We start from the raw sequence: 27,276 nt of genomic DNA, 5'->3' as shown, positions 1-27,276 counted from the left end.
GAATCTGGCTTCCCCATTGACTTTGCAAATGGCGATTACATGACCTCAAGGCACTGCAACTGTCATAAATACAAGGGCCCGGATTTTTGATGACCATAGGAATGCTGCAATGGTTGTAAGTTGAGGATGAACTGTAATTCACAATGCTGGGCCAAGTGTATGTACCCTTGGTTTGATTACATATCTGCCCTCTTGCAGCAATCGACTTTTTGGAAAAGATATTGACATTCAATCCGATGGACCGGTTGACAGCAGAGATGGGCCTTCAGCATCCTTTTATGAGACCGTACTATTGTCCAGAAGATGAGCCTGTTTCTCAGCACCCTTTCCGGATTGAGGATGAGATTGACGATATTTTGTTGATGGAAGCTAATCATAGCCAGATGTCCAACTGGGATAGGTACGTTTGTTCCCTAGGTTGAATTATGCAGAAAAAGACAGAATTTCTATGAAAATAATTCTATTCCAAACTTAGTTTGCTTTCTTCTTTGCTTTTAAAGTTTGGGAATGGGAATAGAACAATGAAGAATAGAAAGAATAAACTATAGCAGAACAGAAAACAGAATATAGAATAGAAACATAGAAACATAGAAGACTGATGGCAGAAAAAGACCTCATTGTCCATCTAGTCTGCCCTTATACTATTTCCTGTATTTTTATCTTAGGATGGATATGTGTTTGTCCCAGGCATGTTTAAATTCAGTTACTGAGGATTTACCAACCACATCTGCTGGAAGTTTGTTCCAAGGATCTACTACTCTTTCAGTAAAATAATATTTTCTCATGTTGCTTTTGATCTTTCCCCCTAGAATAAGAATAGAACAGAAAATAATAGAATAGAATAATGAAGAATAGAATAGAAATAGAAATAATAGACTATAACAGAACAGAATATAGAATAGAATAAGAACAGAACAGAATAGGATAGAAAATAATTTATTATTGGTCAAGTGTGATTGGACACAAAGAATTTATCTTTGGTGCATAAGCTCAAAGTACATAAAAGTAACAAGTGATAGATCATGATCTTAATCATAAAATACAATAATCATAAATCATAAGATATATTATTTATTAGATTTTTATGCCGTCCCTCTCCGTAGACTCGGGGCAGTTCACAACAATAACAAAGACAATATAAGAACAAATCTAATAATTTAAAATAATTTTAAAAACACTAAAAACCCCATTATTAAAAGCAAACATACACATAAACATACCATGTATAAACTGTATAGGCCCGGGGGAGATGTCTCAGTTCCCCCATGCCTGACGGCAGAGATGGGTCTTAAGAACTTTAAGGCAAGGAGGGTGGGGGCAGTTCTGATCTCCAGGGGGAGCTGGTTCCAGAGGGTCGGGGCCGCCACAGAGAAGGCTCTTCTCCTGGGTCCCGCCAAACAACATTGTTTAGTTGATGGGACCCGGAGAAGGCCAACTCTGTGGGACCTAACTGGTCGCTGGGATTCGTGCGGCAGAAGGCTCAGTGATAGTCACAGGTCACTAAATAAAAGCAGTCAACATAAATCATAAGATCCAGATAATATATGATATATAATATAATATTATAATAAATTATAATATAAAGACAACTCAGATGCAGCCCTCAATAAAATCAAGTTTGACAGCCCTGATCTACAAAAAAAGAAAAGTGTACAACCAAATTCAGAGAACACTAAGGACCTTTTATTTTGGTTTGTACTTTGACTTCTTTCGTGTGGAATTGTATATCTTATTGATTTAAGTACAGAGTACAAATAAGCCTTGAGAATACAAATTAAATTCCATATTTTTGGAGTATAAGACACACCTTTGTTTGGGGGGAGGAAAATAAGGCAGGAAATCTACCTACCATTCATCTGGCTAGTGTCCTTAGTCTGGTCAGCTTTCAACACATTATTTTATCCCCTGGTTAGGACTGAAAAAAATCTGAATGAAAACAAGCCTGCAAAGACTTAGGGCTGGAAAAAAACTTATTCAGAGGGAGTAGGAATTGTTGTGGTTAGCTCTGGCCCAGCTCCTGCCCCAAGGACTGTGGGTGTGGGGAAGACATCCACATGCTGCAGGCCTGTTTTGCCCCCGGTGGAATCTGCTGATGAAGGCTCCTCTGACCAAGAAGACATGAGTGACAGGGAGGAGGAGAGTGTGGCAGACAGCTCAGAAGGAGATCAATTATCTAGCTCCTCCTTGGATTCGGAACAAGAGTTAATGATACAGCCACGCATGCGGAGAGCGATGCATAGGCAGCAACAATTGAGAGATTATTATCAAAGAAAATGAGGCCACCTGTGGTTGGGTGGGGCTGTGGTCATTAGTGAGGCTGCTATAAATAGCAGCCTGTGGGTTTGGCCATTGTGGAGGATTATCTGATCCTTGTGTTTCGTGCCTGCTTTACTGACTTTGACCTTTTGTGTGCTGATTTTCCCCCGCTTTGAAACTAAACCAGGGCAAAGTGTGTTTCACTTTGTGAAAGAAGAAGGACTGTGAATTGCCTCACAGCTGCAAGCTAAGTATCACAGAACTGATAAGGGACTTGTACAAATTACCAGTTTGTTTGGAGACGAGTGCTCTTTGCTATACCAAAAGAGGGCTTGGTTTAAGTGAATTTTCATTATAAAGAACATTGTTTTGAATTTTCAAACGTGTGTGTGTCTGAAATTTGCACCTGTGATTGTTGGGGAGGAGTCTACCAGAGAGCCCGACAGAACAGGAATTAAAAAATCCTGCAAGTTGGGAAGATTGTTAGCACCTCGTTAGCACTGGGGTGAACAGCTTTGAAAAAGCTACATTTGGAGTAGAAGACATACCCAAATTTTCAGCCTCTTTTAGCGGGGAAATATGTGTCTTATATGCCAAAAAATCTGGTAAGACGAGTCATTCATTGGTACTATTCCAAATTTCTGACATTGTTTAGGACAGGAACATCTGTCAAAGAGGTGCAAAGCTTTGAAATGTTTCAGAAAAAAAAATAACATAAAAGCGGAGAAAAATCGCTCCAGCTGATGATAGGAATATTTAACTAATATATGTGCAGTGTTTCATTTGTGTCTAACCCTGTAGTTATTTCAAATACACAGGTACCAAGTAAGCTTATCCTCGGATTTGGAATGGCGACACGAAAAATGCCACGATTTGGATGAGGTGCAACGGGATCCCCGCGCAGGATCCGAATCTACTGCCGAGGAAGCTCAAGTGGATCCTCGCAAGTACTCGCAGAGTAGCTCGGAGAGGTTTTTGGAGCAATCCCATTCCTCGATGGACCGAACGTTTGAAGGAGATTCCGGGCACTCCTGTGATTATAAGGTCGGCTCGCCTTCCTACTTAGACAAGTTGTTGTGGAGAGACAACAAGCTCCACCATTATTCCGAACCCAAGCTGATCCTAGACTTGTCCCATTGGAAAAGGGCCTCTATTGCCCAGGCGCCAGAGATCGCTCTAGAGGAGGAGCCGTCCAACCTTTTTCTAGAGATCGCACAGTGGGTCACCAGCACCCAGACGGGCCTCGACTGTCCCGACGCCCTCCCGGAGATTCAAGAACAGAGTTTGCCGTCTCCTCCTCCTCCGCGTCTCCACAAAGAACCCAAGGAAGTTGACAAGAAAACCTCAGATCCTCAGTTCGACTTGGACGTCTTCATTTCCAGAGCCTTAAAACTTTGCACAAAACCGGAGGATCTGCCCGATAACAAACTCAAAGAGATCAACGGAGCCTGCCTAGCGGAACACCCAAAGGAAATTGTTCAGACAGAAGGGTTTCATAAAGAGAGGTGGTAAATAAAGGAACGTAGGTTGGCTTGTATTAGTATCCATGGCTATTCTCCTCTAAAATTCAGTTGTAACACGGTACCCACTGTTCTGGACACAGGCCTCCGGAGTAAATTCCAATTTCAGAAATCACTTACAGTGGTACCTCTACTTATGAACTTAATTCGTTCTGTGACCAGGTTCTTAAGTAGAAAAGTTTGTAAGAAGAAGCAATTTTTCCCATAGGAATCAGTGTAAAAGCAAATAAAGTGTGCGATTGGGGAGACCGCAGGGAGGGTGGAGGCCCTGTTTCCTCCCAGGAGATTCCTAGAGAGGCCCCATGGAGGCTTCTCCCTGCCTTTTCCAGCCCTGTTTCCTCCCAGGCGATTCCTGGAGAGGCCACACGGAAGCTTCTCCCTGCCTTTTCTGGCCCTGTTTCCTCCCAGGCGATTCCTAGAGAGGCCCCACAGAGGCTTCTCCCTGCCTTTTCCGGTTACAGTTTCGGAGGCTCGGGTTTGTAAGTGGAAAATGGTTCTTATCTAGAAAAGTTCGTAAGTAGAGGCGTTTGTAGGTAGAGGTACCACTTTATTTTATGATAAAATCCCACTCTTTATTCGAAATCCAGCATACATAAATGAAAGGCAGAGTAAAAAGCCGCACAGGAGCAGTTATTTATCTTTTTTGAACTAGCTGTAAATCATTGTCTGAGAAGAGCGCCAAAAACTCCTTTTCATCTGAATTCCTGAGATAAAGCCCAATTAATTCCTTAAACATATGTCTCTGCTTACCAAAGTTTTCCCTAGCACAGCGCCCAGCAAGGATTTGTCTTTTTGAAGCAGAAATCATGGTTTTAAAACTTTGTTCAAACACACACCAGTTTCATGTCTCTTCCAAATAACGGCGTTGAGTCTCCACGCCCCATTTCCCACGATCCCATTCCTTTATACTACCTGGAAGTGATATCACACGTCAAAGAGCTAAGGCTGTAAGCTAATATCTTTTCCTCTGGAGCTCCTCTCGCCTTTGAAGCATTCTTCTATAGCAGTGATTTTCAACCTTTTTTGAGCCGCGGCACATTTTTTACATTTTAAAATCCTGGGGCACACCACCAACCAAAATGACACAAAATGACACCCTAAGACACTCTCCTCTCTTTTTCCATCCGTCTCCTCCCCACCCTTGTGTGTGTATACACGCTCTTGAACCATTTCCAAAACAGGTGAGGGCTGGGGGGGTTTTCTCTCTTATTCTTTGTGTGCTTTTTATCATATGCTTTAAATCAAGAGTCACTTCTCTCTCTTTTGTTTCTCTCTCTTTCCTCCCATTCTCTGTCTCAATCATTTTCTCATTTCTCTTTTTTCCTCCCCTTTTTGCTCATTTCTCTCTCCCTTCCTCTCCTTTTCTCTCTCTCTCTCTCTTGCTTTCTTTCTTTCTCTCTCTCTTTTTCTCTCTCTCTCTCTTGCTTTCTCTCTCTCACTCTTGCTTTCTCTCTGTTTCTCTCTCTTCTTTCTCTATCTTGCTTTCTCTCTCTCTCTCTCTTTCTCTCTCTCTCTCTTGCTTTCTTTCTCTCTCTCTTGCTTTCTCTCTCTTTCTCTTTCTCTCTTGCTTTCTTTCTCTCTCTCTCTTGCTTTCTCTCTCTCTCTCTTTCTTTCTCTCTCTTTTTCTCTCTCTCTTGCTTTCTCTCTCTCTCTCTCATTTTTTTTCTCTCTCTTTCTCTCTCACTCTTGCTTTCTTTCTCTCACTCTCACTCTCTCTCTCAGCAAAAAGTTGTGAGACCGGAACCTGAGCTTCCTTCTTTGCGGCACATCTGACCATGTTTCGCGGCACACTAGTGTGCCACGGCACACTGGTTGAAAAACACTGTTCTATAGTGAGGGTTGATCCAGTTGCTTTCCACTAACATATCTTCCTCACTGTCTGATTGGGACCACTCGCCCAATGTCACATCAGCCACCTCAAGCTCACTCAAGTCACTTTCTCTCTCACTCTCTGCTTCAACTGGCAAATCCCCTTGCCCAGGGTATCCAGAAGGGCCTGGCTCATCCTTCTCAGCATCTGATATGCCCTGAGGTGGACAAGGAGCATTCACAACACCCACATAGCAATGAATTGTAATCCAGGTTTGAATCCCCATGGAACACACATCCAATCCTTATTTGATCATTGTCGGAAGGCCTTCAAATTAAAGGAATGCACAATCCAAGGTCTTGTTTTCCTATGTTTTGCAAGCCAACCTAAAAAGTAATCTAGAGGTGTGAATGCAATACTGAGATTTTTTTTAAAAAAAAATACACTGCCTTAACAGTCTTGCCTTTAGCTGTGGACATCAGCTTTCAGTGCAAAAAAATAATAATAATTTCTTAAATCCAAAGGATGCTATTCTGTTAATTCCATGTATTTTCCCCACCCTACCGCCCAATATCAGCATCATGTGGTTTTACAGATCTTAGTATGGAAAACCAGGCACTTTGGTTTTGGAAGTACAGTGGTACCTCTACTTAAGAACTTAATTCGTTCCGTGACCAGGTTTATTAAGTAGAAAAGATTGCAATTTTTCCCATAGGAATCAATGTAAAAGCAAATAATGCATGCAAACCCATTAGGAAAGAAATAAAAGCTCGGAATTTGGTTGGGAGGAGGAGGAAGAAGAAGAGGAGGAGGACAGTCGCTGCCGAAGGAAGAAGGTGAGGTGAGGGGAATCCAAAAAATTCAAAAATTTAAGGCTTAAAAAAAAAAAGAGGGACTCTGAGGTGGCGAGGAAGAGCACGTGACTCCCATACACCAGATGCGAGGCTGCCTCCCACACACTGCACCAGAGAGAGAAACCCAGGGGGAATGGCAGGAAACTGGCCGGGACTTCGTGCCGCTCTCAAATTTCCTGGGAAATTTTTCCGGGCTCGGGTTCTTAAGTAGAAACTGGTTCTTAAGAAGAGGCAAAAAATTCTTGAACACCTGGTTCTTACCGAGAAAAGTTCTTAAGTAGAGGTGTTCTTAGGTAGAGTACCACTGTATACTGCTCAAAAAAATAAAGGGAACACTCAACATATCCTAGATCTGAATGAATGAAATATTCTCATTGAATACTTTGTTCTGTACAAAGTTGAATGTGCACAACAGCATGAGAAAATTGATTGTCAATCAGTGTTGCTTCCTAAGTGGACAGTTTGATTTCACAGAAGTTTGATTTACTTGGAGTTATATTGTGTTGTTTAAGTGTTCCCTTTATTTTTGTGAGCAGTGTATATCAGTGTACTGATATAGTGGAGGGAAAAGTGAGAAAGGAAGGCAGAGAGAATGTTTCTGCGTGTGTATGAGAGAGAAAAGTGAATTATAGGAGAAGAAGAAGTTACAGATTGGGTGAGTGCACATCAATCTTACTGACTCAGATTTTTTTAAAAAAGTTGGAAGTCTATTTTGTAATTTAAAAAAAGAAAGAAAAGAAAAAAGCCCACTTATCCTTTCTTGTGTCAGAACCTCCTTTTCAAGTGTACTTTTTTTTTGGCCATTCTTACATTAGAAGGGGTCAGGGAGTAATTTTCACCTGCCATTTTAATAATAATAATAATAATAATAATAATAATAATAATAATAATAATAATAACAACAACAATAACAACAACAACAACAATAATAATAATAATAATTTATTGGATTTGTATGCCGGCCCTCTCCGTAGACTCGGGGCAGCTAACAACAATGATAAAAACAGCATGTGACAATCCAATAATAAAACACTAAAAAACCCTTATTATAAAACCAAACATATACACAGACATACCATGCATAACTTGTAATGGCCTAGGGGGAAGGAATATCTCAACTGTCCCATGCCTGGCGGTATAAATGAGTCTTAAGTAGTTTACGAAAGACAGGGAAGGTGGGGGCAATTCTAATCTCTGGGGGGAGTTGGTTCCAGAGAGCCGGGGCTGCCACAGAGAAGGCTCTTCCCCTGGGGCCCGCCAAACGACATTGTTTAGTCGACGGGACCCGGAGAAGGCCAACTCTGTGGGACCTTATTGGTCGCTGGGATTCCTGCGGTAGCAGGCGGTTCCGGAGGTAGTCTGGTCCAAAGCCATGTAGGGCTTTAAAGGTCATGACCAACACTTTGAAATGTGACCTGAAACTGATCGGCAGCCAATGCAAACCACGGAGTGTTGAGGAAACATGGGCGAATCTTGGAAGCCCCACGATGGCTCTCGCGGCTGCCTTGTATTGTTTTTGAGTCCCATGGTGTCTTTTCAAATTTCCAGATGCAGCCGCCATCTATAGAAAGCTGCTGTTTCCCATTTGTTAAAAATGCCATCCGAAAAACTTGATAACCAGCAGGCATTGCATGTTAATAATTATTATCCTGGCTAAAAGTTGATCAAACTACAGTATGTTGATAAGGTTTTTGGAGAATCAGTGCAGACAGATAGCGAAAGGTGAATTCTAAACGTAAAATTTAAATGCTTAGTTGTTACAGCATGGTTTGATAAAGCCAAATAGAAAAGGTGGATAGAGAGAAATTCCTTTCTCTTTCACATAGTACTAGGACGAGGGGGCACTCCCTAAAGCTCACAGGTAAGAAAGTGAGGACAAATAAAGGGAAATATTTCTTCACCCAGATGGTCATTGGGTTATGGAATTCACTTCCAGAAGAGGTCGTGACAGCTGTCAGCCTGGATAGCTTCAAGGCAGGATTAGATAGATTGATGGATGCCAAGTGCATTGGTGGTTATTGAAATGGATGTCCATGTGCCGCCTCTATGTTGGTTAAGGCAGGCAGGATACTCTTGGGTACCATTTGTTGGGGGTCAAGGGAAAGGGAGGATTTTGCCTTCTCTTTCTGCTCAAGATCCCCAAGGACAATTGGTGGGCCACTGTGGGACACAGAATGCTGGACTCGATGGGTTTTGGCCTGATTCAGCATGGCTCTTCTTATGTTCTTATGCGTTTGACAAAGTGAGAATTAGTCTAAGGGTTTGAATGTTAGAGACGGTCAAGTCCAGTGTTTCTCAAACTTGGTGACTTTAAGACGACGGACTTCAACACCCAGAATTCCTGAGCCAGCTGGGGGATTCTGGGAATTGAAGTCCATCTATCTTAAAGTCCCCAACGTTGAGAAAGAGAGGTCTAGTTGGAAAAAATCAATGTTCTGAAATAGAAATATGTTTTGCACTGAGGCTGGTGGCTATCTATTTGGCACATATTTTAAGAAGTACATTCATAACCGTTTCCCAGAATTATTCAAAACCAAACTTATGTCCTTTTGCCACAATTGCTTTACCCCGAGGTTTTACTACAAGGTAAAAGAGTCAATTGAATTTTCAAAGAAACTTGCCTATTTAAATACACATAGAATGAATTGGTTTCATTCACATTTCTGCGCACGTTATTAATTGGTTGAGTTTAATGCATCTATTGAACAAGTTGTTTACTTTGAATTAACCACGATAATTTTTTTAAAAAAAAATATTGAAAACCTGTAAATAGTATGGTTTGCTTAAAAAAAACTTTCTTTGCATCTTTTTGAAAATTGATTTAATGTCTTCTGTTCAAATGAGGAAAAAATATAGCTTGCTGATTATTTAGCTTTTAAAACACGCAGATGCGAAGCTGAGGAAATATCTTTTAACAGGAATGTTCAAAACATGGTACGATTTCAAACATCATTGGAGTGGTAGCAGAAAAGAATAATATATTTTGCTTGTACTGTGACTTTTTTTAATACTGTGGAACAGACATAGCTACCCAGAACATCCATTCTTTTAAAAGAAAGGGAGGGGAAAAAAATCTTTTTTTTTTGTTATGAGAAAGGAGGAATGTGTGTAAATGAAGGAAAATTAAAAAATAAAGAATTGTAAAATGTCTTATATTAATAACCAATGTTTCTAGCATCAGCTATTTTTTAATATTATTACAGTTTTATCTTTGTGGCCTGGGTTATGTTGTGGTTGGCTCTGGCCCAGCTCCTGCCCCAGGGAATGGAGAGGTGGATGCAGGGGAAACTTCAACATGTCACAGGCCTGTGTTATTGCCGACAGAATCAGTTCCTGGTTTAGTTTCCTTGGACGAAGAAGAAGGTGGGAGTGACTCGGCAGAGGAGGGCTTGGCACACAGCCCAGGCAGTCAATCTTCCTTATCTTCTATAGCTTCAGATGATGACATTTTGGATCCGCGCAGGCGCAGAATTATGCATAGAAGAGACCAAGTAAGAACATATTACAGGAAATAAGGGAGGCCACCTGTGTTTGGGTGGGGCTCCAGTAATTAGGGCTGCTGCTATAAATAGCAGCATGTGGGTTTGGCCGTTGTGAAGGAATATCTGATCGGAGTTCGTCAGGAATCTTGTGTTGCTGGACTTTGTTGCTTTTTCACGCCTTTGAAACCAAAGCAGAGCAATGTGTGTGTGTGTCTCACTTCCTTGGAAGAAGAAGGGGTGTGAAGTTTCTTCACAGCTGCTAGCTAAGTACTTAATGATTGCTTAAGGGAAATGGTACAGACTACCCGGTTGTTTTGGGACGAGTGCTCTTTGCAATACAAAAAGGGTGCTTTGTTTATTTTGAATTTTGTGATAAAGGACATTGTTTTGAATTTTCAAACGTGTGTGTGTCTGAAATGTGTACCCTTGAATTTTCCGGAGGCTCCTATCAGAGAGCCCGGCAGAACAGGTTATAAGAGCATGGATTATTTATTGAATCAGAAGGAAAACATTGTTCTTTCATCTATGGAGATTTTCAGTCATCCTGGGCATAAACGCCTCAAATGTGGTTTTGAAAAAATTAACTGTCTTTTGTTTTTACTTGAAGATGTTTTGCTTCTTATCCAAGAAGCTTCTTGAGTTCTGACTGAGTGGTGGAGAATGGAAGGACTCTGCAGTCCATCTACAGTGGTGGCACAATGGTTAGAATGCAGTATTGCAGGCTAACTCACTGTTCACAGCCTGGAGTTCAATTCTGACCAGCTCAAGGTTGATTCAGCCTTCCACCCTTCCTAGGTCAGTAAAATGAGGACCCAGATTGTTGGAGGCGATATGCTGACTTGGTAAACCAGAGAGGGGGGTAAAAGCACTGTGAAGCTGGCAGGAGTGGCCAACACCCCACAGGATAGGCACAGGATACCGAAAGATCTAGACAGACTTGTACAGTGGGCCGAAACAAACAAAATGAAGTTTAATGTAGAGAAAAGTAAAGTCCTGCACCTAGGCAAAAAACCCCCAAAACATGCATACAAATTGGGCGAAATCACACTCACCATAAGTGACTGTGAAAGGGATCTTGGAGTCTTGGTGGATAACCAGCTAAACATGGGCCAGCAATGTGCAGCAGCGGCTAAAAAAGCCAACACAATCCTAAGCTGCATGAACAGGGGGATACACTCCAAGACCAGAGAGGTAATAATACCACTCTATAAGGCCCTGGTCAGACCGCACCTGGAGTATTGCATCCAGTTCTGGTCACCACACTTCAAAAGAGATATAGAGACTCTAGAGAGGGTGCAGAAAAGAGCAACTAAAATGATAAAGGGACTAGAGACCAGGTCATACCAGGAAAGGTTGCTGGAACTGGGCATGGATAGTCTAGTAAAAAGAAGGGCTAGGGGGGACATGATAGCTGTATACAGGTACTTAAGAGGTTGCCACAGAGAGGAGGGGGACACACTGTTTTCCAGGGCACCAGAGGGCCGGACGAGGAACAACGGTTGGAAACTGACCAAGGAAAGATTCAACCTGGAGATTGTTCTGTCTGGGTTCCCCCAGACCTCAACACCAACTGGAAAAAACAGCCAGACACTCTGGTAAAAGCCAAAAGTAGTTTATAACTGGAAAAAATAAGCACAGAGGAAAACCTGTTCTTCCCAACAAACAGGATATAATACGGTACAGCAGGGTCCTGATGTCCAGACAATACAGCAAGCTTCTTGCTGGCACACACACCCAAGGTTTCAATAGTCAAAGGCACAAACCAGGATTCCAAGACGCCAAAGTTCACAGTCAGGTCCCACGACTCTCAAATATAAAACTCCACAAGCCAGGAAGGGTGGGTCTGCCTTTTAGCCTTTCCCAAGAGCACTACACCCAAACCCAGCTGCTGCCACTTTAATGCTGAAAGTATTTAGCCAATTGACTCCGTCTCTGATTAGCTCTTCTCTGTCGCAGATCAATTATGGCTTGTGCACTTTCCTCTAAGGAATCCAGGCTGCTTGCTGAGGAGAGCTCCCCCTGGTGGGACTCTGGCTGTCCTCCCTCTTCTTCAGCCTGGGATTCCTCCTCGTCTGTCTGCACCTCCTGTTCCTCAGCCTCTCCCTCTGAGCTGGAAACCGACAGAAGGTCAGCCGTTCCCGGAGGGGCCTCAGACGGAACCACAACAGAGATAAGAAAGAATTTCCTGACAGTGAGAGCGATCAACCAGTGGAACGGCCTGCCAGCGGAGGTTGTGGACGCCCCAACTTTGGACATTTTCAAGAGGAGATTGGACTGCCATTTGGCTGGGGTGATATAGGATTTCCTGCTCAGGCAGGGGGTTGGACTTGATGACCTGTAAGGTCCCTTTCAACTCTAATAATAAACAAATAAATAAACATAAGTCTAGGTGCTATTGCTATTTGAAAGACAAAGCTCACTCTTTTGAAGATAGCAAAGTCCTCATTTTGAACAGAGAGGACCATTGGTTTGAAAGAGGGGTCAAAGAGGCCATCTGTGTCAAAATTGAACAATGCTGTCTCAATAGAAGGGGAGGGATATTTTAATTTTATTTATTTTGGGGGGGGGCAAGTATGTATTGGTAGTATACATAGATATAACACTGTTTATATACATGAGATGGGTATTAATAAGAGGGAAATATTAGGACAAGGATGGTAGGCACGCCAGTACACATGCACACCCCTTACTGACCTCTTAGGAATCGAGTGAGGTCAACAGTGGATCATCTAAAGGCAGTGTTTCCCAACCTTGGCAACTTGAAGATATTTGGACTTCAATTCCCAGAATTCCACAGCCAGCGCTGGCTGGGGAATTCTGGGAGTTGAAGTCCAGATATCCAAGTTGCCAAGGTTGGGAAACACTGGTCTAAGCTATTCTATTCTATTCATTGCATTCCATTCTATCCTATCCCTTATTCTGTTCTATTCTATCCATTCTATCCCTTATCTATTCTATTCATTCCATTCTATCCCTTATTCTATCCGTTATTCTATTCTATCCTATCCCTTATTCTATTCTCTATTGTATTCTATTCTTTATTCTATTCATTCCATTCCTTATTCTACCCTATTCTATCCTATTCATTCCATTCCTTATTCTATCCCTTATTCTATTCTACCCTATTCATTCAATTCCTTATTCTATCTATCCCTTATTCTATTCTATCCTATCCCTTATTCTGCTCTATCCCTTATTCTATTCTATTCTATTCTACCCTATTCATTCCATTCCTTATTCTATCCCGTCCATCCCATCCCATCCCAAACGTCCTGCCTGTGGGGAAAAATGTAAAAAAACGCTTTGTCCGACACAAATCAAGTATAAAGTGATTGCGATGCATTGACATCCAGGCCGAAAAACGTCATTTGTTGCACGATCACTTAAGCGGCACTGCGCCGCCCATCTGCGGTTTCATAAAAGTCTCCCGCGAATGGGTTCGAACGCAACTGGCGTCTACGGCGTAGTAGAGCACGTGCCGAGCTGCTTTCACTTTCATCTGCGCCAGGACGCCCCATTCATCATTCTCGCATCTTTTGCCTCCCGGCGCGCACGGCATCTCTCGTATCCCACCAATCAGACGCCTCCTTTCCGCCCGCTTTCTCCGGTGGTCCTATCCAAGAAGGGAACAGCCTGCGGATTGGCTATTTCGACGATCCCGATTAGCATATTCAAATAATTTTTAATATTAGCATATTTCCACAACCTTGGTTACCATATGGCTATTTCCACATCCCTTATTAATATATTCAAATGTTTATTCAAATTCCCTTGCCTCCGGGATTGAGCAGAGAGACGAAGCCGGCGGGGGGGATTGGCGGAAGATGATGATTCGCTGACGCCACTCATTGGCTAACCCGTTTGTCACTCAGGTAGGAGAGGCCTACCTCTCGCTGTGTCCCACCCTGCCCCGACCTCGGACTGTTCATTCGGCGCTGGGGCGTGGAGGCCGGAGGGTGTCGGCAGGTTGCAGATTGGGAAGAGCCCCGCAGAAGCCCATCGCTAGGACAAAGAGCTGGATGAGGAGGTGATAACACAACCCACTGCCTGGTAATTATTTATAGGCTTCCGATTAGCGTCCTTCCCTTGCCGTGGCTCCTTGAAGTGGTTTTAGGCACGTATTTTCATCTGGATTTAACTTCCCTTTCAGAACTTCTTTTTCCCAGAGGCCCGTCGTTTATCTTCTTTTAGCATCAGTTCGGGTGGGTGGGATGGGAAGTGAAAAAGGTCGTGCTGATTTTTTGGCTGCCTGGAGGGCAGGCCCTTTTTAATTTTATTATTATTATTATTACTATTATTATTCACAAAAAACAGCAACACACAGCAAACGAGATTGATATGCTGGATTTTGTTATCACAAGTTGAACACTTCCCAAGGGTCTAGGACTGTGTGATATTTTTTATTATTATTATTATGATGATGATGATGATGATGATGATGATGATGATGATTATTATTATTATTAAAAAACGGTAATACACAGCAAACGAGATTGATATGCTGGATTGTGTATCACAATATCACAAGTTGAATACTTCCCAAACATCTAAGACTGTGTGATATATTATTATTATTGTTGTTATTGTTGTTGTTATTCACAAAAACAGTAATACACAGCAAACGAGATTGATATGCTCGATTGTGTATCACAATATCACAAGTCGAATACTTCCCAAGTGCCTAGGACTGTGTGATATATTTTCCATCATCATTATTATTATTATTATTATTTAGATTTCTATGCCACTCTTCTTCACAGACTCAGGGCAGCTCACAGCAGAATAAATACAAAAATACAATGACTAAGAAATCTAAACTTAAAAGTATAATCTTCAGTAAAAAGCAATCTATATCTATCTAACCTCCCTGGCTGGAATTAGCAACGACTTCTCCTAACAGTTCCTTGATGACTTTCAAGAGGTTTAAAATGGCTTTTGGATTGTTTTCTCTTTCTAAATCCAGGCTCAGAAGGAAAAAAAAAGCAGGTTGGCTTTCCAAAGTCAGCCTTTTCCCTTTTTATGGGACTACAACTCCTATAATTTCCACCAGCCTGCCTTTGATAGTGGTGACACTAGTAGTGATGGGAGTTGTGGTCCTTACACAGTTGACAGATGTTAAGATGGTGGGGGGAGTTGCTATAACCATTGGTGCTCAAAAATGTTTTATTTTCCCCAGGATTCTGTTCCTAGGAAGCTCATTTTTTTAAAAAAATCTATGTTTGTTTGATTGTTTTATCCTGCCTGTATTACTTTATGATAGTATAATGCAAAGATGCGAAGGTACCTATCTTCCTTCATCGGTTTCCCCCCACAATCACAACTACCCTGCGAGGTGGGTTGAGCTGAGAGAAAATGACTGGCCCAAACCCACCCATCTGGCTTTTATATCTATATAGAATTCACCGTCTCCTGGTTTCTAGCTTGGGGCCTTAAACAATAGATGAAATTGGCTGTGCTGGACCTGTTTAGAGATCTGGGAGAGGAGACCACCAGGAAATCCAGACTAGAAAACTACTGGTGTATAGTTGCCAAGATAAAAGTACATGGATGTTCATGAAATGCCAAATTGAGTTCCAATAAGAGTTTATACAGAATAATGGGTGCTAATTATAAGTTTGATTAGATTAGATGCTAACGTATTTTCTGTTGGGGAAAACTGGTTCAGCATGGCAGTTGGTACTCTACTTTAAAAACCAAGAGAAAATTAAATAATGCTGATGAATTGCATTCTTGCAGCCACTTGATGATAATTTATTACACTTTCTCAGCTTGGCAAGCCCTGTTAAATATTTGTTTAGGAAAAAGAGACAATACTATTTGATTCAGACAACAGTGTGTTTGAGAAAGTCTCCCTGCCTATAAATAAATTGCATTTGGAGTTTTGTTTAGTTTAAGAAATAATCTGAAATGCCATGTAAAGTTGAGGGCAATTGCTCTTGAAACAAAAATGCTGTTGCTAGGAAGGGCTTTGCTTGTTCTTTTTGGATAGCACAGGCTGTTTGGCAGTTTCGGGTTCTAGCGTTTGTCCCAAAATGAACCCTTCATTCTGTTTTAATTGCCCGGAAGTGCAGATTTCAAACCTGGAAACACTGTCGGTGATTATGCTGCGCTAGAGATTGTGATATATTTTCTTTCCGAGTACAGTCATTTTAAGAATATTTGTAAAATCAATACTTCGTGGTTTTCTTATTTGCTTTAGTGTAATGGAATGAAGCCCAAGAGAAAGAAAATGGAATTTAATTTTTTAAGAAAACCATAAGAAATTACATTCTAATAGACCATGAAAGTGTAAAGTCTGCATAAACTTTTAAAAATATTTAATATTTTTTTTAAAAAAATGCTTGCAGCATTCTAGGTTATAATTCTCCATTATACCCCATAGAATATTATTAGTGTTTATTAACTTCGGCAATTTTAAGATGAATAGACTTCAACTAAAGCCCTCCATGGCACCGGACCAGATTATCTCAGGGACCACCTTCTGCTGCACGAATCCCAGCGACCAGTTAGGTCCCACAGAGTTGGCCTTCTCCGGGTCCCGTCAACTAAACAATGTTGTTTGGCAGGGCCCAGGGGAAGAGCCTTCTCTGTGGTGGCCCCGGCCCTCTGGAACCAACTCCCCCCGGAGATTAGAATTGCCCCCATCCTCCTCGCCTTTCGTAAGCTCCTTAAAACCCACCTCTGCTGTCAGGCATGGGGGAACTGAGATACTCTTTTCCCCTAGGTCTTTACAATTTATGCATGGTATGTTTGTTTGTTTGTATGTATGTTTGGTTTTACAATAAGGGTTTTTAATTGTTTTACATGCTGTTTTTTATTACTGTTGTTAGCCGCCCCGAGTCTACGGAGAGGGGCGGCATACAAATCCAATAAATAAATAAAATAAATAAAATATTGATATAACTTAAGAGATTGGGTAATGATCTGCGTAAAATTATTGTGATGTTTTTAAAAATGAAAAAAAAGAATAAATAAATATTAAAAGAAACTCAATACCGTTGCAACTTCGAACAGTCACTAAACGGATTGGTTGTAAGATGAAAACTACCTATACTGCCTTTGTATGATTGTGCTCCTGACTTTTGTGGGTTGCTCCATATTGACCCCTTTAGCCCAATATTATCAATTCTGACTGACGCTGAATCTGTTAGGTCATCTGTGGTCTTATGTTTTAGTAGAGATTTGTCATTTTGAACCTGATCCTCTGCAGATAAAGCTTTTGCTTTCGCTCTTCTACATTGCAGTTATTTTCTATAGCTCAAAAGGAACATCTTCCCATATGACAGTGGTTCTCAACCTGGGGGTAGGGACCCCTTTGGGGGTCGAACGACCGTTTCACAAGGGGTCACCTAAGACAAACTTCCCATGGTGTTAGGAACTAAAGCTTCTATTGGAACATATTTTTACAATCCGGCCAATCAGGCGTTTACAGTGGGGATGTCCCTCTGACCTTCCTGCCAATCAGCTTAAAGCTCTGTTGGGAGAATTAGCGCTAGACTTATGGTTGGAGGTCACCACAACACGAGGAACTGTATTAAGGGGTCGCAGCATTAGAAAGATTGAGAACCACTGCCATATGAGTTGGTAGGCTATTATTTCTGTAGTTTGGCTGAAGGCGTGTGTCCAAGTTCTTCATTTGACTTTGTTGCTTGGCTTTTTTGCCTGATTTCTGTACTGGCTGGTCCTCTTGCAATCTGTTAGGGGCAGAGATCCTTTAAAGCAGAATTCTGGGAGTTGAGGTCCACTAGTCCTAAAGTTGTCAAAGTTGGAGACTCCTTCTTTAAAGCACAAAAGTTGGCCCGCTTGTTTTTGGCACGGAGAATTCCATGCGGCAAAACCAATCAAGCTTAGTGCATAGCGGCTATATTGATTCCTTATCCACCTCTCAATGTAGTCATTGGAAAAAGATAGAATACCACATAGGTCAGTAAAGGTGAAACTTTTTGGCGCCGAGTTCTGAAAAGAGTGTGTGTACATTATTAATATTATTATTATTATTATTATCATCATCATCATCATCATCATCATTATTATTTAGATTTGTATGCTGCCTCTCTCCGTAGACTCGGGGCGGCTCACAGCAGTAATACAAAACAATGTATAATACAAATCTAATATGTAATATTTAAAAACTAAAAACCCATAGTTTAAAAAATATACACACAACATACCATACATAAACTATATAGGCCTGGGGAAGATATCTCAGTTCCCCCATGACTGACGGCAGAGGTGGGTTTTAAGAAGTTTGCGAAAGGCAAGGAGGGTGGGGACAATCCTAATCTCCAGGGGGAGCTGGTTCCAGAGGGTCGGGGCCGTCACAGAGAAGACTCTTCCCCTGGGTCCCGCCAGACGACATTGTTTAGTCGACGGGACCCGGAGAAGGCCAACTCTGTGGGACCTAACTGGTCGCTGGGATTCGTGCGGCAGAAGGCGGTCCCGGAGATATTCTTGTCTGATGCCATGAAGGGCTTTATAGGTCATAACCAACTCTTTGAATTGTGACCGGAAACTGATCGGCAACCAATGCAGACTGCATAGTGTTGGTGTAACATGGGCATACCTAGGGAAGCCCATGATTGCTCTCGCAGCTGCATTCTGAAGTTTCCGACACTCTGCACATGCCACTAAATGAACTTTCAAGTAAGCTCTTCTGGTTTCAGCATTGCCTCCATGTATGAAACCAACTGATCATTGCATACTCAAAAGCGTTCGGAAACTTCAGATCGTGCAGAATGCAGCTGCAAGAGCAATCATGGGCTTCCCCAAATATGCCCATGTTACAGCAACACTCCGCAGTCTGCATTGGTTGCCGATCAGTTTCCGGTCACAATTCAAAGTGTTATGACCTATAAAGTCCTTCATGGCACCGGACCCGATTATCTCCGGGACCGCCTTCTGCTGCACGAATCCCAGCGACCAGTTAGGTCCCACAGAGTTGGTCTCCTCCGGGTCCCGTCAACTAAACAATGTCGTTTGGCAGGACCCAGGGGAAGAGCTTTCTCTGTGGCGGCCCCGGCCTTTTGGAACAACCCCCCCCAGAGATTAGAATTGCCTCCACCCTCCTTGCCTTTCGTAAGCTTCTTAAAACCCATCTCTGCCGTCAGGCATGGGGAAACTGAGATATTCTTTCCCCCTAGGCCTTGCAATTTACCCATGGTATGTTTGTTTGTATGTATGTTTGGTTTTATAATAAGTTTTTTTTTAGTTGTTTAGTATTGGATTGTTACATGCTGTTTTTTATCACTGTTGTTAGCCACCCCGAGTCTGCGGAGAGGGGCGGCAAACAAATCCAATAAACAAACAAACAAACAAACAAACAAACAAACAAATAAATCAAAAACATACATACGTACATATATACATACATAAAAATTGAATGGATGGATGGATGGATGGATGGATAGATAGATAGATAGATAGATAGATAGATAGATAGATAGATAGATAGATAGATAGATAGATAGTTATAGGTTATCCATAAAGTAGTGGTGATGTAGTGGTTAGAATGCAGTATTGCAGGCTGAATCTGCCCACTGCCAGGAGTTCGATCCTGACCAGTTCCAGATTAACACAGCTTTCCGAGGTTGGTAAAATAAGGACCCAGATTGTTGGGGGCAATATGCTCACTCTCTAAACTGCTTAGAAAGGGCTGTAAAGCACTGTGAAGTGGTAGATAAGTCTAAGTGCTATTGCTGTCCAGCTGGAATTATGAATTATGTTGTCAAAACAAGCCAAGATTCATGATTTAACAAGACAACTTGGTTTGAAGTAGGCAAAGCTGTTTTTTTTCTCCTAAAAAGGAATAAAGTTAGTTCTTTCTTCCTTGTTACCCATAATGTCTTTTGCTCATTACAGGAGCTCAGGCTGTTGAAAAGCCTGGAACTAAGGGCAACACTGGACTTTATTTTAGTAGCTTTGTGATCCTTCTTAATCCAAATGCAAACAGGTGGTAGATGGATTGGATTATGGGTCCCTTTGTCTGGAGGCCGAACCAGTAATTGGAAATATAGTGATTGAAAAAGACAAATCAGTCTGCAGATTAGTTCATCTGTTCCATCGAAAATGACAGACAGAGGGACAGGTTGTCTAAAATGATGGACCTGTGTGTTTGCAATATATTGAGTAATGGGCTACTGCCCCCATGGAGGCAGGGGGTGCGGAGTGGGAGTAGTAAGTTTATGACTATTTATTGCATACTTAATAGTTTTTTTAAATTATCCTTCTCTAGTACCTTAGTATTGATCCTTAATTACTTTTAAAATAGGAAATAATCAAATAGTATGTTTTTACCCATAAACACTTTAATCATTTTAATCATTAAAACTGAACTTTTACAGCAATTAAAGAAAATAGAGCTTCTTGCCTAATCTGTTATCATATTGAACCTTGTGGGTTCAGTACAAAACCTTAAAAATGTTACTATCCTTGTCAACAAATAATGCTGTCTATTATCTGTCCTTTTTGTGGCTATTCAAATACAGTAATGTGATTTAATCAACTGAAAAAGAGTCCAAGCACCTGTCTGAAAACTTAAGCCACTCCCACCCAGTCACATGACCTTTAAGCCATCCCGGTCACATGATTGACAAGCCACTCCGTCCCAATCGCATGACCATCAAGCCCCACCCCCAAAATAAGTCTACGGAGAGAGGCGGCATACAAATCTAATAAATAAAAATAATCATAATAATTATTACTTACTTACTTACTTACTTACTTACTTACTTACTTACTTACTTACTTACTTACTTACTTACTTACTTACTTATTAGATTTGTATGCCGCCCCTCTCCGTAGACTCGGGACGGCTAACAACAGTAAAAAGACAATATGTACAAATCTAATATTAAAAATAATGTAAAAAAAACCCCAATTTAAGAAACCAATCATACATTCAGACATACCATGCATAAATTTTATAAGCCTAGGGGGAAGGGAATATCTCAATTCCCCCATGCCTGACGACAGAGGTGAGTTTTAAGGAGCTTACAAAAGGCAAGGAAGGTGGGGGCAACTCTGATATCTGGGGGGAGTTGGTTCCAGAGGGTCGGGGCCGCCAAAGAGAAGGCTCTTCCCCTGGGTCCCGCCAAACGACATTGTTTAGTCGACGGGACCTGGAGAAGGCCAACTCTGTGGGACCTTATCGGTCGCTGGGATTCGTGCGGCAGAAGTTAATACTAATAACAATAACAATAATAATAAGCCACGCCCGCAGTGTGGCAGTAAAAATTTTGGCAGCCCATAACTGAATATATTATATATTTCTGATGGGGTTCTTAGTCTTGGATTCCTTTACCTAGGTTTAAGCCCTCTTGTCTGCTTTCTTCTAGAAGTAAATTATGGAAGGAGTTGCTGTTTGGTTCGTATCTAAATAGCCAGAAATAATTTGCGCGTATCTGTTTATCTTTTGAAATGAGCCATAAAGTGCTGACAGATAACTGCTTGGAAATGGTCCATTTAATAAAGGACAGCCTGTTTTTTCTCTGCCTGAGTGGCGAACCGCGTTAGCTGGTGTCTGTTTCTCTTCCAGTTTATGAAAGTCCATTTACTTTAATAATAATAAAAAGAAAAGGCACTTTATTCTGCGCTGTAGGCTGCCTCCAAAAAATGCGAAGTCGTTCCGCTTGAGTGCTTCTGATCTCTTTTGAATAGACAGAGTTCTGCCACAATTTAGGGTTTAAACTTGTCTTCAAACTTGGCAACTTTAAGACTTGTGGACTTCAACTCTCAGAATTCTCCAGACAGAGAAAGGGCCAATTTCCCCACCCCTCCATCTGGTTGCCTCTGTGAGGAATTATTTTTAGAGAGAACATTTGATTGTGTGGGTCCCCATTGTAGACCAATGCTCAAGAGTGAGACAGATAGATTCTACAGAGGAATTATTGAGTCTGTCATCTATATCAGTGTTTCCCAACCTTGGCAACTTGAAGATATTTGGACTTCAACTCCCAGAATTCCCCAGCCAGCTGGCTGGGGAATTCTGGGAGTTGAAGTCCAAATGTCTTCAAGTTGCCAAGGTTGGGAAACACTGATCTATATCTCCATAATTGTCTGGTTCGGTTCTGCAACCCAACAATACTGTCACAGACTTCAGAGGATAATCAGAACTGCAGAAAAAACAATTGCTACCAACTTGCCTTCCATTGAAGATATGTATACTGCATGAGTCAAAAAGAGGGTGGTGAAAATATTTACTGACCCCTCGGGTCCTGGACATAATTTTTTTCAACTCCTACCTTCCAAACGACGGCTATAGAGCACTGCATACCAAGACAACCAGACACAAGAACACTCTGCTAAACAAATTACTATCATTATCAGTTTTTCTCATTGTTCCTATCACTCATTTCCTCCCACTTATGACTGTAACTTGTTGCTTGTATCCTTGTAATTCACATTAATATTCTTTCCTGATTCTTATTTGTACCCTATGGCAATCATTAAGCAGAGAGAGAAGGGTGAAGGAGGAGGAGAGAGTCAGTATAGAAATCAAATAAATAAATAAAATGTGTTGTACCTCATGATTCTTGACAAATACAGTATATCTTTTCTTTTATGTACAATAAGAGGATATGCAGCAAAGACAAATTCCTTATTTATTTATTCATTCATTCATTCATTCATTCATTCATTCATGCATGCATGCATTTATTCATTCATTCATTCGTTCATTTATTTATTTGATTTTTATGCTGCCCTTCTCCTTAGACTCAGGGCGGCTTACAACATGTTAGCAATAGCACTTTTTTAACAGAGCTAGGCTATTGCCCCCACAATCTGGGTCCTCATTTGACCCACCTCGGAAGGATGGAAGGCTAGGTCAACCTTGAGCCGGTGATGAGATTTGAACCGCTGACCTTCAGATCTACAAGTCAGCTTCAGTGGCCTACAATACAGCACTCTACCTGCTGCGCCACCCCGGCCAATCACACTTGGCCAATAAAGAATCCTGTCCTATCCTTTCCTATTCTCTTTTTTTGGGGTGGTGGTGGTGATTTTTTTAAAATTTTTCTTCTCCAATCGTGTACAGAAAAAAAGATGCCATTAATTTCAAATTAATTTACAATATAACATTTTTACAATTTCGGTATGCACAGATTAAACCAATGCCACCTCCTGACGATTTAACATCTGGACCAAAAAATAATTATTCCAATTATTATTATTATTATTTATTGGATTTGTATGCCGCCCCTCTCCGCAGACTCGTATTCCTCATATGATTAAAAAAAGTAAATTAAAAAAACTGTATACACTTTAGGCTGTTACTATTCTTAATCACATCGAATTAATTAGATCAAAACGTTCCAGTTTTCTCAAAAATCTCCTCCATATCAATTTTCATATATACAGTGATGCCTCGTCTTAGAAACCCCTCGTCATACAAACTTTTCGAGATGCAAACCCGGGGTTTAAGATTTTTTTGCCTCTTCTTCCAAACTATTTTCACCTTACAAACCCAAGCCACCGCCACTGGGATGCCCCGCCTCCGGACTTCCGTTGCCAGCGAAGTGCTCGTTTTTTCGCTGCTGAGATTCCCCTGAGGCTCCACTCCATGGGAAACACCACCTCCGGACTTCCATATTTTTGCGATGCTGCAGGGGAATCCCAGCAGTGCAAAAACGGGCACTTCGCTGGCAACGGAAGTCCGGAGGTGGGGTTTCCCAGCGAGGGGAACCTCAGCGAAATCGCAACATCACAAAAACACAGAAGTCCGGAGGTGGGGTTTCGAGGATTTCCATGTTTTTGCAATGCTGCAATTTCACTGAGGCTCCCCTCGCTGCTGCAAACAGAGTGATGTTTTTCAGACATGTGAAAAATTAACACAAGCCTTAACTTTTGTCATTTCTGTTGCAACTTTGAACGATCACTAAATGAACTGTTGTAAGCTGAGAGCTCCCTGTATTTTTTACACGCATATTCAGTGTGTAAAAGTTGTCTTTCTCCTCTTGGGCTTGCAAGGGGCTGGAAAAACTAAGCAAGTTTCTTGTTGTTTTGACTCCTAAGTGGGAGGATAACCTTGTGAAATTTGCAGCGTTTTTCTGGCTGTGAACTTCTGCTTTCACTATGTGGAGGTTCCTTGTAATTTTTGCTACATTTGCGTGATTTTTAACCCGGAAAGAAACCAGTTTTTGGCAGGTGAAAGTTCTCAGTTATTTATTTACAGTATTTCATTTATTATTTAGATTTGTATGCCGCCCCTCTCCGCAGACTCGGGGCGGCTCACAGCAGGATACAACAATTCATGACAAATCTAAATATAATTTAAAATATTTTAAAAAACCCATTTACTAAGCAAACATACACACAAACATACCATGCATAAATTGTACATGCCCGGGGGAGGTGATTCAGTTCCCCCATGCCTGATGACAAAGGTGGGTTTTAAGGAGTTTACGAAAGGCAGGGAGAGTAGGGGCAGTTCTAATCTCTGGGGGGAGTTGGTTCCAGAGAGTCGGGGCCGCCACAGAGAAGGCTCTTCCCCTGGGGCCCGCCAACCGACATTGTTTAGTTGACGGGACCCGGAGAAGGCCCATTCTGTGGGACCTAATCGGTCGCTGGGATTCGTGCGGCAGTTAGCTGTAGAATACACTGTTGGCTGTAGAAGTTGGCTGTAGAATACACATGATTTTTTTTTAACCTACCCGTAATTACGAAACAAATCAGGAGTAGCTTTTCTAACTGACATATTTTATCAAAACCGATCTGCTTTTGTGGGTTGTACAGACCTGACATTTTTATCTAGCTTACCAGCTGCAATTACAAAGAAAAGATAAAAATCAGGAGTTTGTTAACACTTTTAAGAAATCTTATTTAGTATGGTTCTTGTGGTTTAAGGCGGCAGGCTAGAAAGCAAAAGGCTGTGAGTTCAGGTTTTACCTTAGCTATGAAAGCCAGATGTTTGATGTTTGGCCTCTCTTAGCCCACCTCGCAGGCTTGTTTGTTGTGGGGAAAATAGGAGGACGAAGTTGGCTGTAGAATACACATGTTTTTTTTTAACCTACTTAGCTACCCACAATTACGAAACAAATCAGGAGTAACTTTTCCAACTGACGTATTTTATCAAAACGGATCTGCTTTTGTGGGTTGTTGTACAGACCTGACATTTTTATGTCCACTGCCTTGAGTTATTTGTAAAAATAATAACAGGCAGTCCTCCATTTAGGACCATAATTGAGCCCAAAATGTATATTGCTAAGTGAGTTTTTGCCCCATTCTCCGTACTGAAGGAGCGGGTCCAGCAGTCACATGGGTTGCTCATGTCCAATCCGGTGGAACTGAGCCTAGTATTAAAAAAGCTTGCCGGATCCGCCCCTTCCCCAGAATTCGCTCAGTTCGCATATCCTGCGGTTGTATTGTGATAGCTCGTTCAACATTCGTTCAACATTCTAACACCTTCCCTTCGATCTTTTCCTTCAAAAATAGTAAGACTGTTTATCCTTATTTGTTTTACTTGCACTAATAGCGCCAGCCGTTTGCGGCTCGGCTTTTTTCCCTTGGAGAAGTTGCGGTTTCGTTTTCCCCCGGCGGTTTTGCCGTGTACGATCCCCGCGGCCGCTTGTGGATTCTTTTAATCCTTTGGCCTGGAGGTTCTAGTGCAAGTATTAATTGATTGCCTTATTGATTCTTTATTGCATATATATTAAAGGGCTTAAAAAAATACCTCCTGCGGAGTGAGACGGCTTTCTAGTCTCCTGGACTTAGTCGATCGCTTCCCCTTTAAGGCATATTCGGAGCGATTTTTCGGCGCGAAGGCCTTCGCGCCCTTTTTAAATCTAGGCCTCTCGTGTTGGCCTCCTGCCAGCCGCGTAGGCCTCAATCCACCGCGTGGATCCCGGAGCGGGCCTTGGGGGTCCCAGGCTAAATTCTCCACCGGCTAAGCCTCCAACCAGAGTGCCTTGGTTTACTTAATTGAAAAGTTTAGGGAGGCTGGCCCCGCTGGATTTGGGGGCACGAACTCTGGGTTTGCCCAGATTGTCCTCACGTCTCAGCAGCTTCGAGGCCTCGAAGCAGGATCCATTCCTCTTGGGAAGTCCTTCAAATTCTTCTCCTTTTCTATTCAGTTATTGGCTCAGCCTTGTCTTCTGTTAATTTTCAGACTATGGCTTCCTTTCCCAAGAGAGGCACAACTAAAGGTCCCAGAGAGGCCAGGCCTACAGGCGATGAGATTACTAGTATCCCCCAGGCCTCTTCCTCCTCTTCTCCTGGGGCCCGCCCCTCGACTAAGGTCACCAGGGCCGAGAAGAGAAGGGACCTAGCCCTACAAAGAATCCATGACAAATCAGCAAAACGTTTAAAAGTGCAGGCCCAAGTACTCAGTAGTCAAGACCCCCCAGAGGCTTCTAATCTACCTCCTTCTGGGGTCCCTGTGTTATCTCTGGATGAGCCTAACCTAGACAGACCCCAACCTAACCTATGGGGCATAGGGCCAGAGGAACCAGATATTATTGAAGATTCCTCCCAGCCAGGATCCTCCCAGGCCTTCAGGGATTCTTCTGCCATTCCTGCTGATATTTCTAATTTACCTCCTGAGTTCCAATCTATTTTTGCTGTGTTGTCTAAGGCCATTGATGCCAAACTCTCTTCCATCAATGAGCTTCCCTTACCTCCTCCTCCTTCTCGTCCCTCCCGCCCCTTGGGTTCTTCCCCAGCGGTTAGGGCTCCTATTCAGGATGATTCAGATTCCTCTCAGGACGAATATGAGGATATGGAGGATGATGAGGACCCTTTCCAAGGGCTATCAGATGATGAGGAATCCCAAATAAAGGTTCCTTCTCCAATTACCATTTTCCCTTCTCAATTATTCAAATCTCTTCTCCTCAAAGCTAGGATTTCTACGGGATTAGCGGCCCAGGAGAAACAAGCCTCCACTTCCACTGATCCCCCGGAGGAGAATTTACCTTATTTCACTGAGGAACAGGAGGATAACGAGGTAATTCCTATGCCTAAATTGTTTAAAGATGCCTTACTCAAACAGTGGGATTTCCCAGCCTCTAGTCTTAATCCCTCCACTAAAGACAGGAAGTTGTACAAACTTTCCTCTTCCTATGAAGAGCTTCTATCCTTTCCCAAACCGGATGAACCTGTCAAGATCCTTCATTCGGCAGCGGCTGTGCCGGGAGAGGCGGAGGAAGTCCTCCGCCCAGAGGACAAGCGCATTGAACAAATGCTCAAAAGAGGATTCACGGCAGATTCCTGGGCCATTAAAAGTTCTGCAGCAGCCTCCTTTTTCTCCAGAGCCATGCTGCTGTGGCTTCGCCAACTTCAACAGCATATTCCTCCCGATGACTTGAGAGGTCAACAAGACTTCAACAAGGTCTTTGCAGCTGCCCAGTACGTGGCTGATGCCA

General features: G+C 42.1%; 2 protein-coding genes across 3 annotated transcripts in view; both read left to right on the top strand.

Moving 5' to 3' along the window:
- The window catches only part of MAPK4 (mitogen-activated protein kinase 4), a 109,415-nt gene extending 105,622 nt beyond the window's left edge, over window positions 1-3,793 (top strand). The window contains 2 exon segments of the mRNA XM_070743564.1: window positions 199-400; window positions 3,075-3,793. Of these exon segments, the coding sequence (XP_070599665.1) occupies window positions 199-400; window positions 3,075-3,768 (896 nt within the window). The 3' untranslated portion in view covers window positions 3,769-3,793.
- A 10,041-nt stretch (window positions 3,794-13,834) lies between these two features.
- ME2 (malic enzyme 2) overlaps window positions 13,835-27,276 on the top strand; it is a 70,578-nt gene continuing 57,136 nt past the window's right edge. Inside the window, exon 1 of one of the 2 annotated variants that reach the window (XM_070743560.1) lies at window positions 13,835-13,972. The gene's annotated coding sequence lies outside the window, so the exon portion shown is untranslated. The remainder of the gene's footprint in view (window positions 13,973-27,276) is intronic. The other variant, XM_070743561.1, reaches the window with a different exon arrangement.

Source organism: Erythrolamprus reginae, chromosome 2 (assembly GCF_031021105.1).
Source record: "Erythrolamprus reginae isolate rEryReg1 chromosome 2, rEryReg1.hap1, whole genome shotgun sequence".
Classification (NCBI taxonomy): domain Eukaryota; kingdom Metazoa; phylum Chordata; class Lepidosauria; order Squamata; family Dipsadidae; genus Erythrolamprus; species Erythrolamprus reginae.
This window is presented reverse-complemented; position numbering and strand designations above follow the sequence as displayed.